Source organism: Motacilla alba, chromosome 1 (genome assembly GCF_015832195.1).
Source record: "Motacilla alba alba isolate MOTALB_02 chromosome 1, Motacilla_alba_V1.0_pri, whole genome shotgun sequence".
NCBI lineage: Eukaryota > Metazoa > Chordata > Aves > Passeriformes > Motacillidae > Motacilla > Motacilla alba.
In genome coordinates this window covers 53,195,425-53,208,231 of record NC_052016.1, presented here as the reverse complement: position 1 = coordinate 53,208,231, position 12,807 = coordinate 53,195,425, and the positions used below count along the sequence as shown (strand labels likewise).

General features: G+C 40.1%; 2 protein-coding genes and 1 long non-coding RNA gene across 10 annotated transcripts; 1 reads left to right on the top strand and 2 right to left on the bottom strand.

Annotated features, from left to right (window-relative positions):
* Positions 1–1,176: 1,176 nt before the first annotated feature.
* Positions 1,177–2,734, bottom strand: MRPL57 (mitochondrial ribosomal protein L57). Of its 4 annotated transcripts, none has more exons than XM_038149903.1 (3): positions 2,676–2,721; positions 1,752–1,846; positions 1,177–1,662 (listed from the first exon to the last, which is right to left on the bottom strand). In XM_038149903.1, the coding sequence occupies exon 3, from the start codon at positions 1,655–1,657 to the stop codon at positions 1,346–1,348; it is 312 nt and encodes a 103-aa protein (XP_038005831.1). In that variant the 5' UTR covers positions 1,658–1,662; positions 1,752–1,846; positions 2,676–2,721; the 3' UTR covers positions 1,177–1,345. The 4 variants fall into 4 exon arrangements, with proteins under 4 accessions (XP_038005831.1, XP_038005812.1, XP_038005840.1 ...); XM_038149884.1 differs by having other exon boundaries at positions 2,553–2,689; XM_038149912.1 differs by lacking the exon at positions 1,752–1,846 and having other exon boundaries at positions 2,553–2,734.
* A 25-nt stretch (positions 2,735–2,759) lies between these two features.
* On the top strand, positions 2,760–12,320 carry SKA3 (spindle and kinetochore associated complex subunit 3). Of its 5 annotated transcripts, none has more exons than XM_038149820.1 (9): positions 2,760–2,991; positions 4,582–4,646; positions 5,538–5,703; positions 7,590–8,010; positions 9,670–9,773; positions 10,505–10,689; positions 10,895–11,107; positions 11,243–11,358; positions 12,184–12,320. In XM_038149820.1, the coding sequence occupies exons 1-9, from the start codon at positions 2,889–2,891 to the stop codon at positions 12,215–12,217; spliced, it is 1,407 nt and encodes a 468-aa protein (XP_038005748.1). In that variant the 5' UTR covers positions 2,760–2,888; the 3' UTR covers positions 12,218–12,320. The 5 variants fall into 5 exon arrangements, with proteins under 5 accessions (XP_038005748.1, XP_038005739.1, XP_038005732.1 ...); XM_038149811.1 differs by having other exon boundaries at positions 10,502–10,689; positions 10,892–11,107; XM_038149804.1 differs by lacking the exon at positions 12,184–12,320 and having other exon boundaries at positions 10,892–11,107; positions 11,243–11,562.
* On the bottom strand, positions 3,073–12,188 carry LOC119706356. The gene is made up of 3 exons (XR_005258511.1): positions 12,029–12,188; positions 10,493–10,671; positions 3,073–3,212 (listed from the first exon to the last, which is right to left on the bottom strand). It is a non-coding gene; the product is annotated as an uncharacterized LOC119706356 (long non-coding RNA).
* Positions 12,321–12,807: the final 487 nt, after the last annotated feature.

The window sequence follows — 12,807 nt, the reverse complement described above, 5'->3', positions numbered from 1 at the left end:
TTGTATTTTTTTGTATGTTACAGATAGGACTCATCCTATGCACAGAGAAAACGTTGCCATTTATAGTTTAATACTTGAAGTAACTTTTTGAAACGGGCTTTTATAAATGAATTAAATACAAAATCACATTGCTTTGCCTGGAAGTTCCTTCATGTTTAAATTGTATTTGCAATTTCCCCATATGTATACTTTTCCATAAAGTTCTCTTAAGCCATTTATAACCAATGAAAGTGCATTCAAGATTTTGTACATCAGTGTTCAGACCTGTTCATACTTCTCTCAAGTATAATTCATGTTTAATAAAAAAGTACCATTTTAAGCGTCTTTTCCAAAGTGATATGAATGGACTTGACACTTGAATTCATCAGTGAATGCAACATCAACTTAATAAAAGTATGTGAAAGAATCTGAAAAGTGCTCAGCTGTAGCATCTGTGTTATTAGATCACCGAGAAAAATCGCCTACCTGGGAAACACTGCACCATTGCTCTGGTTTTTACACTCCAGCTGCAACGAACCTAAGATTGCACTCACTCTTGACACATCTTCCAGGTCACTGGGTCTTGTGGGGAAATAAAAAGCCTGACTTGTGGCTAACTCTTATTCCTCCAGGACACGAAGCCTGACTTAGAAGTTAACTACTCCAACAGGAATCAGCCACGTTCCTTTTAGATCAGGAACAATCTGTGCAAGAGAGCTGTAACACCCAAGTTGGCACTGACATGACAATGACACTGGCAGTTAAGACCAACAGTTCTTTCCAGAAAGTTTTGTTTTTTTTTTTAAATGGAACATTTTATAACATTCCATAAATTCCAGCCTCATCCCCCTGCCTCTGCAGTTCTAGTTCCCCTTGGTCCTTTCATGCCTGATGCCAAGTGTGATAGCCGTGTCTCAAGTACCTGGTGTACACAGAGCAATCCCTGAGGAAGTGAGTGACCAGCCCAAGCCATGTGGCCAGTACCAGCAGATGAGCCCTTTCAACACATCGGGAGTGTTCTCCAGGCTCTCAGAAGGCAATCACTGAAGCTATCTAGGTCATAGATAGCTGAAGCTAAACTAGGTTATCTATAAATCAGCACCACTGCACCTGGTAACTTGCTGGTTAAGCCCTGAAGAACAGAGGGTGGGCAGATGGTAGAGAGGCACACAAGGAACTTCTCTAACAAAGCAATAATAATTAAACATAGGCTGTTACAGAGGACTACTTTTAATGTCATATTTTGTACACCACAGCCACATCTTATTTGTCACCCACCCTAATCACAGTGAAATACCGTAACAGGTATGAGAGCAGATCCCAGGGTAGTGCACGACATGTGCCAAATATAAATATGCTGCATTATTCAACATGTCCACTTCTTTGTCACATTTAAGTGGTTTAAATGATCGCTGATGTATCTGTGCTCAGGAAACTTGGCTTGTTTCAGGCTTTTGAAAGCTTCCCACTTGGCACGTCTCTCTTCCGTGTTGTGTTTGTATTCCTGTTCCTGTGTCAGGTAAGGTTGGCTGAGCCAATATTCGTTCTCCGCTTCAATTTCCAACCTTCGGATCATTGCTTGCTTCATCGAAATGGTAACCTGCCTTGGTCGCCTGTACTTCCCAATCCATTGCTTTCCAGGAATTCTCTTCCGCAGTAATACTGTTGTTAAAAACATTTTGCCTTAAAACACAAACAGAAATATAAAATACTCATTACCTTAGGGACAAAAATAAAACTTTGACAAGAAAGATTAAAAGCTCTGCACTCACTCCACTGCCTTTTAGGTGGCTGGTTTGAAGATTCAAGCTCAGAGCCTGGCAACCATCACACACAGCAGGCAGCACAAGGCCAGATACACTGGAAACTTAAGAATCAGAAAAGGGGAATTGAAATCTATGTAACTAAAGAACTGATTCAGTTATCCTTACACTGCAATTAACGCATATCCTCCATAAATTATTTAAGAAAATACCAGTCACAGATCCTCAAGAATGAAGGGTTCACTTCGCCTTCTTCAAATAGCTGTGTTGTCAAAACAGAGTATTTCCAGCTCTGTCTTCTCGATACAAATCTGGCCTTTCCTCAGCATTAGGTTTTGGACTACAGTCTCTCCGTAAGCTTATTAGTATGTAATCACCTAGGCTTGTATCCTGACCGAGGGAACTCAGGTTGGCAGAGAGAAGCAATATCCTGAATTAGACCACGTGGCGTAAGCGGAAAGCACCAATAGACCCTGACGCACACGCTGGGTGGAAGGGGCAGGAAAGGCCGAATGACGTTTGAACTTTACACAAATGCTCTCTGTTGACCTGTTCATCAGTCCCACACCCGCTAATGCCCAGGATTCGCTCTACACGGGATTTCATCGGCTTTACAGAATCACAGAATACGCGGAGTTGGAAGGGATCATCGAGTCCAACTGGCCCTGCCCACGACATCCCCAGGAACCACACCATGTCACTGAAAGTTATCCAAACCCTCCATGAACTCTATCAGCCGTGACCACGCAGTCACCCAAGCACTTCTAGCGCGCCACAAACCAGCACTGCCGCTAATAGAAGCCAACCCACCCCTTTCCCAAGGTGCAGCTGCACGCCAGCGTCCCACTCTCCGGCCCGATTTAGACGCGAAGCCGCGGGGATCCGCGGGGGCACTGCTGCTCCCGTCCCCAGCTCCCTCCCGGCCTCGCTCACCGGGAAGCTCCGGCGGCGGCCCCGCGGAGGAGCCAAGATGGCGGCGGGCGGGCGGGCGGGGAGCGCGGCTCTCGCGAGAGGCGGCGGCGGGCGGGGCCCGGCGAGAGGCGCCAATGGGGCTCGCGCTGGCGGCAGTTTGAAGGCGCGGCGCGGCGCGCGCCCCGGCCCGGTGTCGCTGAGGGCCGCCCGGGGCCGCCGCCCCCGCCGCGAGCCATGGACGTGACCGGCGCCTTCTTCGGCAAGCTGCGGGAGCTGGCCCTCACGGTGGAGAAGGAGGTGAAGCAGCTGGAGCGGGCCATGCGCCGGGAGGACGAGGGTAAGAGCAGCCCGCGGCCGTGGGCCGCGCGCCTGGGCCTGGTGGCTCCGCAGTTGCTCCGTTTGCGTTCCCGCCTGCTGTCGCCGCCTGCCGCTGTCCCCCGTGCTCCTCTGGGAGCGCCTTTGGTGGGCCCGGAGGTCAGCCTGGGAATTGCTCGGCTGGGAGCTGTTCGGCGACGTCCCCGTCTCGTTGTCTCTCTGAGCTCCCTTGTGGGTGTGTGGCTGAGTTTTTTTTTATCACGGAGAAAAACAGGATGAATAGAATGAAATGGGAATCACGTTCTTGCGTCTCCTTCTTTTTGTGGATCGATATAGGAAAACATTTGTAGGGCATGTTCTCTCTCTGGACAGATAGCTCAGGCTTCTAATTGTGTTTATCTCTGTGCTATGTCTTGTCACGTAGCAGGTGCCCTCTTTTACACTATTTGCATTAGCCTTGGTTTCCAGTGAAAAAAGCAATGTCTGCTGCGTTGTTTAAGCGAGCAATGCATCTACCCACGCGCAAATACGATGGAAGAGTTCAAATTTCTGCTGAGATTTATTTTTCACTGGTCTCTATATCGCTTTTTTTCCGATTTCATCCAAGCTCTTCAGGGATAAAATTTTAAAACAAGTAATTCTGGACAGCCCAGGGACCTACTTGTTTTATCAGTATCTGTCATATACCGCATTAGCTGCAACGTTAAGGTGAAAGCCTGGGCAGTTTCTCTGTGGAGTTTAACACGCTGTACAAAGAGCAGTTTTTTTGCTGTGTGAAGTGCCTGACAGGATCTAGTTCTCTTTGGTTTTGTCTATATTGACTCTTTCTCTAGGGTATGAATCCAACGTCTCTCATATTATAGAAGCATAGAATGGTTTGAGTTGGAATGGACCTTAAAGATCACCTAGTTCCAACCCGTGCTATGGGCAAGGACACCTCCCACTGACCAAATTGCTCAGAGCCCCATCCAACCTGAGCTTGGACACTTCCAGAGATGGGGCATCCACAGCTTCTCTGGGCAGCCTGTTCCTGAGCCTCATCATTCTCACAGCAAAGAACTTCCTCCCTAATAGCTAATCTAAATCTTCTTTCTCTTAATTTGAATCCATTCCCCCTGTCCTGTCACTACGTGCCTTTGTAAAAAAAATCTTTCGCCATCTTTCTTGTGAGCTCCCTTCAGGTACTGTAAGGCTACAGTTAGTTCATCCTGAAGAAGCCTCTCTTCCAGGCTGAGAATCCAAATTCTCTCAGCCTTTCCTTGCAGGAAAGGAAAGGCTGAGGGATCCATCCCTCTGACCATCCTGGTGTCCCTCCTCTGTACTTGCTCCGACAGGTCCCTGTCCTCCCTGTGCTGGGGCCCCAGAGCTGATGCAGCCCTGCAGGTGGGGTCTGAGCAGAGCAGAGGGGCCCTCCCTGGCCCTGCTGCCCACCATTGGATGCAGCCCAGGACACGTTTGGCTCTCTGGGCTGTGAGAGCACACTGACAGCTCATGGGCAGCCTCTCAATCTGCTAGTACAGGAAATTGCCATGTAGAATGCTACTTTCATGCTAAAACACTAAGACACCCCTTTTGCTTTCTAAACTCTTCTATGTGAACATTTGTCATGAAGACTATGAAGATGAATCTCCACTCGCAGTCTTGCATGACCTCCACTGCGAAATCAAGACTCAGAAGGTAACATCTTAACTTGCTTCCTTCTTGAAAAATTACATGTGTGTGCATGTTGCATAAACCTTTGGTTCTGTTTTGGTCATTAGGCCACAATTCAGCTTTGTTAGTAAGTAGTTATAACCTTTATTTTTACTCACTTACATCCAAGTCCTCATAATGGCCATGGATATTGGGGTAATGCCCAAAAACTTGTGGGTGACCCAAAGTAAGTTTAGCAATGTTTCTTAGTTTGCAGTCACTACTGTCACTCAGGTAAGCAGGGAACAAATGTTACCAGGAAGTTGGAATGGTGCCAAGGTATGAGGAGAATGATTCAGGAACAGCAGCTCCCAACAAAAGAGATAAGCTGGCTTGTTTTCCATGACCAGCCTTTAGAATAAAATCAGTCTTCACAGAAGTTTCAGTACCTTCAGCCAATCAGTTAAACTTGTGAAAAATGTTGTCCATTTCTTACCGAGAAGTAGAAGAAATGGGTTATAGAAATGAGCAATATAGAAATAATTGAGTGATATAAAAGTGAGATTTGCCTTCTGCTCTGCACTAATTCTTTGTACATATGGAGTTAGAGTCCAAACTAATTGCTGTTACCTCATATTTTTCTGGAGTAAAAGCATATCATTTCCTTGGCAAGATTACCAGTAAGCAGCTATCATATTGTGAACTGTCATTACAGTTACTTTTATAAGTTTCCATACACTAAGGCTCTATATATTCCTGGTATTCTGTAGGTATATATACCTGATGGTTTGCAGGTATACAAAAGTACTAAATTTTCTGCTTGTCTTCATCTGAATTGTAATTGAATACTTACTACCAAAATGCTTTGTGTGTAAACAACTACCATGTGATGATTTGAAAACCAGTATTTCTATGTTCCCTTCTCTGTCCCCAAAGGAAGATGTTAGTGCCAGTCTTGGTAAGATTTGCTCTGAAAAAAAAGCAGTTCATGAGTTTATGAAGGCAAGTGAAATCTTGATACAAAGAAATGCAGCAGATCTTGGAAAAATAAGAGAGCTGTTCCAGAAATATGGCTACAAACCACATGTCAAAGACTCTACAGGTAATGTTTCTTGTCAAAACAGTATGTGCAGAAACGTATCATTTTCATAAAATGTTTCTCTCAGCTACATGTATCTTTCTATTAATTAGGAGATCAAATTTGTTTTGATTGGTGCTGTAAGAATAAACCAAAACACAAACACTTGAAATTAGATCTTCTGGCATGCCTTTAGTGTGTGTTGGGTTTTGGGTTTTTTTCAGTAATAATTATATTCAGAAAACATGTTAGCAACCATGTTTTCATAAGCCAGAGAATTACACTGCTTCAACTTCTCATGCATGAGGAGCTATTGTAGATGCTCCTCGGCTGGTTTGTATTCACATGTGATAGTTTCATTAACTTAAATCACCCTAGAGAAAATCTTTAAATGTCTGTTTCATGGCACAAATGGGACAAGAGAAGAATGCTCGGGTATTAGGTGGCATGTGACAAGCAGTAGCACCTTGATCGTGGGAGGGGAAAGAGGTCCTTAATCCAGTCAGAAAATGCACATAGATCTCTCTTATGAATCCAGGTGTGCCAGATGAGTTAAAGTACTAGACCTGTCAATAGTACACATACTCCTTTTGGTATCAAGGGCCCAGTCAGGCTTCAAAAAGCTTTTGACGTGGTTTTAACTTTCTCTGATCATTATTCAGTCCTTACACAAAACAAAATTATGGTTGTGAACCATATTGATGTCCAAGTTAAACTCCTATAGTTGTTTAACACAGATAGGGCAGAAGACTCTGAATTTTTTTTTTAGTACCTTTCTTCCTGTGCCTTCTTTGCTTTCAAAGAAGTCTCCAAGCAGAGCTACAAGGTTAAATTATTTTTTAAGTTGTATTTTTAGGCTAAGTGTATCTGAAGACATAATACCACTGCACACCAGAAGGTGTATTACTTGAAATAGCCTCCCTCCCCCTACCCACCTCACAGAATCAATTAAGTTGGGAAGGATCTCTGAATCATCAAGTCCAACCTGTGGCTCAACATCACCAAGTCAACCAGACCACAGCACTGAGTGCCATGCCCAGTCTTTCCTTAAACACCTCCAGGGACAGTGACTTCACCACCTCCCTGGGAAATCATTCCAATGTCTAATTACCCTTTCTGTGAAAAAAATTCTTGCCAATGTTGAACCTTCCCTGGTGCAGCTTAAGACTGTGTCTTCTGGTCCTGTCACTTGTTGCCTGGGAGAAGAGGCTCACCCCACCTGGCTACACCCTCCTGGTCAGGCAGTTGCAGGGAGTGATGAGGTTTCCTCTGAGCCTCCTTTTCTCGAGGCTAAACACCCCCAGATCCCTCAGCTGCTCCTCACAGGACCTGTGCTTCAGACCCTTCATCATATTCACTGTCCTTTACTTACTGCATCATGCAGAAATCCACAAACATTTTGGGGCGTGTTGGTTTATCTAACTCCAAAAATGTAAATTACACATTTACATATTTTTGCTGTGAACTCTTGTTACTGAAAAAGCTGTCTCCTTTCATGAGTTTTTAGTTGCTGCTTCATAACCTTTCCTCAATACTATTTTTCTGAAGAATGAGCATTTTAGTACTGTATGCAGCCTTTGCTCTTTCCCCAAAAACCCTTTCATATCCATGCAGGGAGAAAAATACACTTACGTAAAAATCTTTGAATTTCATTTTCCCTAGAAATAATATTTACCAATAGCGTGAAACTCAGTAAATATGTGACTTATATTTATAGCTTAGCCATATGAGCTTTTGATACCTGTTGTAGCTTCAGGTTCAGTACTTTTAAGTGAAAGCAGGAATCTATTTTTTACAACAACAGGTTAAAAAATTTGAATACTGGGGAAGTGTCACAATTTATTTTGTAATTTCTTAAAACAGAAACTTCTGACATAATTTTTTTTTTCATTTCTTTTCTTAAAAATAAGCAGAGGATGAAGCTAACAGTGACTCAGCAATGTCTGTCCAGAATAAATCTGATGAAGAAAAAGCAAAAGATGTACCTCACCCATCTGCTTCTACAGAGAAGCCACCGCTGCCCAAAGACCCGCTGCGTAACCCCCAGCTCTCTGATTTTGGTCTCTCGCAATACGCCTTCTCCAGGCCTTGGAGCGCGCTGAAAGCGCAGCACACAGCGAGTGCGCGCCAGCTAAAGGCCAGGAATGAGACTCCACTGAGACTGCGAACACCGCAGGCTTTGCCCAAAACACCGAAATGCAAGCTAAAGATGGATGACTATGAGTGTGTAACACCAAAACTTGAGCACTTTGGCATTAGTGAACATACCATGTGTATGAATGAAGATTATACGATGTCACTTATTCATAAAACTTCTCAGACAATCAAAAAGTAAGTTACTGGAGTTCAGATTGTTTCTGTACTGAATTTTCTGTATTTTCTTCTTGCTTTACTAATTTCTTGCTCCTATTGCCTTTCTCTTTGTCTTGAGGTGGGTGATTGTTATCTCTCAGTGCTGGGTCCTGTGTCATTTAACTCCCTACACATCTTTTCACGTACCCATTGCGGTGCCAGATGCTGACATGAAATGCATCTGCTGTGCTCCTTGCCTTGACTGCACCATAAGAACCTTCCTTACACAATGTATTACAAAGAGAAAAACACAATGTGATCTGTTGTTTTCCTTAACCTGAAGGTTTGAGCCTGGGCTTGTCTGCCATAGATATTACACAGCCAGTGTAAAGGTTGCAGAAGCTTTATTAATATAAACAGAAAACAGTTTGTAAAGCATTCAGTAAATTTATAGAAGTATTGTATTGTCTCTAACGTAAGCACCACCTTACAGTTTATTCCTTTTGCTCCAGTCATCTGTTGAAAGGACTTCTCTAGATTATCACTGTTCTAATTATAAAGGAAAATAATTCCAGCAGTGAGGTCATGCACATAATTAATAGATCATGTTTTTATAGTTAGTATTTGCAATATGTTCCATTTTAAAAGCTGACAGTACCTAAATATTTGATATCTAGAGAAATTATTTTGAAAACAAGGATCATATTCATAAAAACCACTTTAAAAATTCTACTGGTTCTACTCATTGTAAAAACTAAAAATCATATGGTTTCAACTACCTCTAAGACTTCAAAGACAAAACTGACTTGAAAAGTTACTTTTTTATTTAACCCAAAGTGTAAGATGTGTTCATCTAAGTAAAATACACTGCCTGTACTGTTTATTGGGGTTATTTTTTTCAGCTTAGATATTTTCCAGAAAAGATCCAAATCTGGTTATGATAGTTAAGATTACTTTTTAAACATTTAAAATAATTTTCTCTAAAGACACAGATTAGTGTGTAGGTTAGGTAAGTTTCCACTTTTTGTCTAGTATTCTCTTAACTGCATATGCCATCTTTTCACTAGAAAATCTTGGATACGAAAAAATAATATTTAAAATTTCAGTTTCCAGTATTATGGAATCAATATTAAATAGCTTGTCACCTTGAAATCAATAAATTTTCTTTTTAAATAATTTTGGGATGTCTCCTTTTAAATAGTTATGTAATTACTAAAATTACTCGAAAGCTCTACAGTATTTGATTAATTTAAACAATCTTACTTAAACTTAAAAATCAAATTTAAAATCTTTTCCTGTTCACAAGACCCTTATTAGTTTAAAAGCAGAAAAGATTTCCTCTTCTTCTGTATAATTTCATAAGCAACAGGCAGTTCAAAGTAAAACCCCTAACACAGAACTGATCATCTGTGGCATCTGTTGTACCCTGGTCATCTGGTTTGGTTTTGGTTTTTCCTTAATGCCTTAGACTGAAATCTCAGTGTATTTGATCATTTGTGGCTGGACTGAACATTTGCATACCGCAAATTGCAGTAGAATCACAGATAAAAATATCTATAAAAATTTCATATTTGAGAAATCTAATTTTTTACTTGCATATTCATAAATGAATACTGGAAAAGTGACTAGGTTGGCAATATTCCTTTAATTGTGACTTCTTCATAATCCTTGAGAGCTAACTGGGGATTTGGTTTTCAGGTTGGTTAAAAGAGGAGACGATAACGGAGGGAATTTGCCAGAAATGACAGTCAAGGAAATCATGGTTACTCCTGCATCAAAATCCAGTAAGAGAGCTGAGAATGGTAAGTCTAATATCTGTGAAATTAATATACATATGCATTTTTACAGAATGCATGTGCAAATGCATTGTAAACACATGGTTAACTTAAATTGTGTTTCTGGTTAAATACGTTTAATTCAGGGCAAGTCACTGTATGAGCAGTAATGCCTAAAAAATGCTGATGGCTTCTATGGGAAAGTTTCTTACTCCCTACAAATTTTTTTCTCATTCTTGTACTCATATCCTATTGGAATTATGCAGAGGAATTAATAATTTTGTAACTGCAGCTTATCCATATTTGAAATAAAATTACTGTTTTGCCAAGACATCACACCGCAACACTTAGCCTTTATTTTTTCCTGAGAATACCTATTGGATCTGTTTAAAAACAGGAAAAAAAGGGGCTAGCAAGACAGTAATTTAAGACTTTCAAGATTAATGCTAAAACTTCTTTGAGAGGAAAAATAGGTTAGTTTAAAAATCTTGAGATAAACATAGTGACAATTGGGTAACAGAGAAGGTAAAGCAATGCTGATTTAAGTTGGGCTTCTTCAGTTATATTCAGTATTGAGACTAGAATTATGACTTTGCATTTGCTGCCTTTAAGGAATACTGTAATTTGGATGGATCAAGCAAAATATCGACTAAAGATACAAATGTTTTAGAAAATGAAACTGGAACTGGTAATAGTTATATATATGTTTATGTGTACATATATATTTTAAATTTTATTTCACTCACCCTTGATAGCAGCAGCTGACTGGATGGCTTCTCCTATGGTATTTGTGTTCTGTACTCCTGATGTGAAGAACTCTTCCAAAACAAATAACACAGTATTATCAAGGTCACCAGAGACAAAGGAACTGCCTCTTCCCAGTCATGCAGCAACACCACAGTGTCCAGATTTTCAAACAAGATGGCTAAAAGCAGAAGCTAAGGTAGTAAATCGCAATTATGTACATTTTCACACACTTTGCCATAAGCAGATTTTAAAATGTCAGTTTGGGGTTCTTTTCCAATACTATTTTTTCTTTTGTCACTACAAAAGTTCTTTCTAATAGTAATTATGTAAGAACACTTACTAAATACTTTACCTAACATAAGTAAATTAACTGAAGGCATTTAATACTTCTTTTGCAGCAGCAGGTAACACCAGGGGGGAAGCTTGAGTCAGTGACAAAGAATGATGTAAAAGATACACCATACAAAGAAGAAAAAATTCCTTTTGCTGCAAGCTCTGATGAGTATCTGAAACATCCTGGGGACCCTTCCCCTCCCAAACTGGAACACTATGACCATTTACTCAATACTCCTCCACCTCCAGAAATAACAAGGATACCAGATAATGTTCTGAAGGTTAGCTAATATGCTTTTTTTCCCTAACTAATTTTAATATCAAAATCCTAGCATTAAAAGGGCCTAGTTCTATCTGTAATCCATCTGGTTTGAGTTCTTAGATAATTTTTTATTCCTGTTTAATGTTTCCTATAGATGCTTTCCCAATATAATCATAAAGTTGACTCTAAAGCCAAGGAAATGGAGACCAAGGCAGGAAATACTACAAGATATGAAAGTGGTTCCACTGATTACAGCAACAAAGAGAACAGGTATGATTACACTTCACAAATTTGGTTTAATAATTTAATTTGTAGGAGGTACAAAGAGGCTTTAATGCACTTAAAAATTCATAGTTGCTTGCTCTTCAACTATCAAAATAGCTCTTGTTTCTGTGACTAAATAACTGGGGTTTTGGCATGGTATATAAGTGCCTGTTTGTAAAGAACAAATACTGTAGCTGATGGTGTGTTTGAATCCTCCCTTTTTCTTTTTTTTTTTTTTTTTTAAAGTAAAGCAGGAATTTTACTGTAGGTTTATCTGTAGGTATACTTTGCTTTGTGGCAATGAAAGCACCAGTGAATGCTTTCTGGGTAAATTTAGGCAATAAAATAAAAATTTGGTGAAAAGTATCTTAAGTGAGAATTGATTTCAAACTTGTTTTGGTACAGGCAAAATACTTTAAATGAAAATCTACAATATGTATGAGTAACCTTAGAACAATTGAATTATAGTTTTATAAAGAATACCATCAGCTTGAATATAAAGAAGTTTTTATGACAACTTTATCAAAGTGTACATATTCCTGATTCAGTGTAATGTATATTATGTTTGTTGATTATCTCTTAAACTTAGAGTCTTTAAAGATTATTTAAATAGGAGGTACAAGGAACATGTAAGGAACAACAACCCAGAGTGACAAAAGTTGATATCTTACTATACCTGGGAGTTGGAATCCATTTGAGTAATCTCACTTTAGCTGACCCTTCATTTTTTGTTGTCAAGATAAAAAAAGACAGGTTTTCAATATTTCTGTCTTCTGCTAATTCAAAATATTATTTAAATAAGCTCATTAACACATCTGGGTGTATTTTTAGAGGATATTGTGGAGTTTTCAAGACAAACATCTGAAACGAAACTGAAGACCATGTTGAAACTTTCACATTCATGGATCTTATCACCAAATCATAACAAGTTCAAAAAGCAAAAGGAAATACTGGTGAGAAGAAAGAGCCATACCAAGAAAAGGCTTTTTTAATGGAGAACAATTCTTTATCCATGATGTGGATAAACTTGTTTGGACTAGCAGCTTGTGCTTAATTTTCTATTGACAGTATTGGCAAAATGCATTGAGGGGTTTTAAATATATTGCACTTCAAAGAGGAATGGAGATCCATGTACAAGGTGGTACTTCAGTTGTTTGTTGTGTAGGATTGCATTTGCAGTAGGCTGTAAAGAGCACAGTAAGATTGTAATAAAAGGAAAGTCCAGTATATTGCTTTAAAAAGTGGATATCTCTGGCTGTTCCAGTGACTCTTCGTCCTTTCAGGGCTGAGGCTGAAGTCTGGTACTTCAACAGTATTTGGTATCGTCAACAGAAACAAGTAAATTTCTTTTGTATTGGAAGAGTAACTCCTGCTTTAGTGTTTAAAGCAGTTCTGTCCTTTTAGTCCTTTCTGCAGTGCTAAGATGTATCTGACACATCCCTGCATCAGACTGAC

Coding starts and splice junctions, on each gene's coding strand:
- MRPL57 (XM_038149912.1), bottom strand. CDS start 1,657: ATGTTTTTAACAACAGTATTACTGCGGAAGAGAATTCCTGGAAAGCAA.
- SKA3 (XM_038149787.1), top strand. CDS start 2,889: ATGGACGTGACCGGCGCCTTCTTCGGCAAGCTGCGGGAGCTGGCCCTC. Junction 9,774..10,501: donor CAGTAAGAGAGCTGAGAATG/GTAAGTCTAATA, acceptor CACCCTTGATAG/CAGCAGCTGACTGGATGGCT. Junction 11,108..11,242: donor TACCAGATAATGTTCTGAAG/GTTAGCTAATAT, acceptor TGTTTCCTATAG/ATGCTTTCCCAATATAATCA.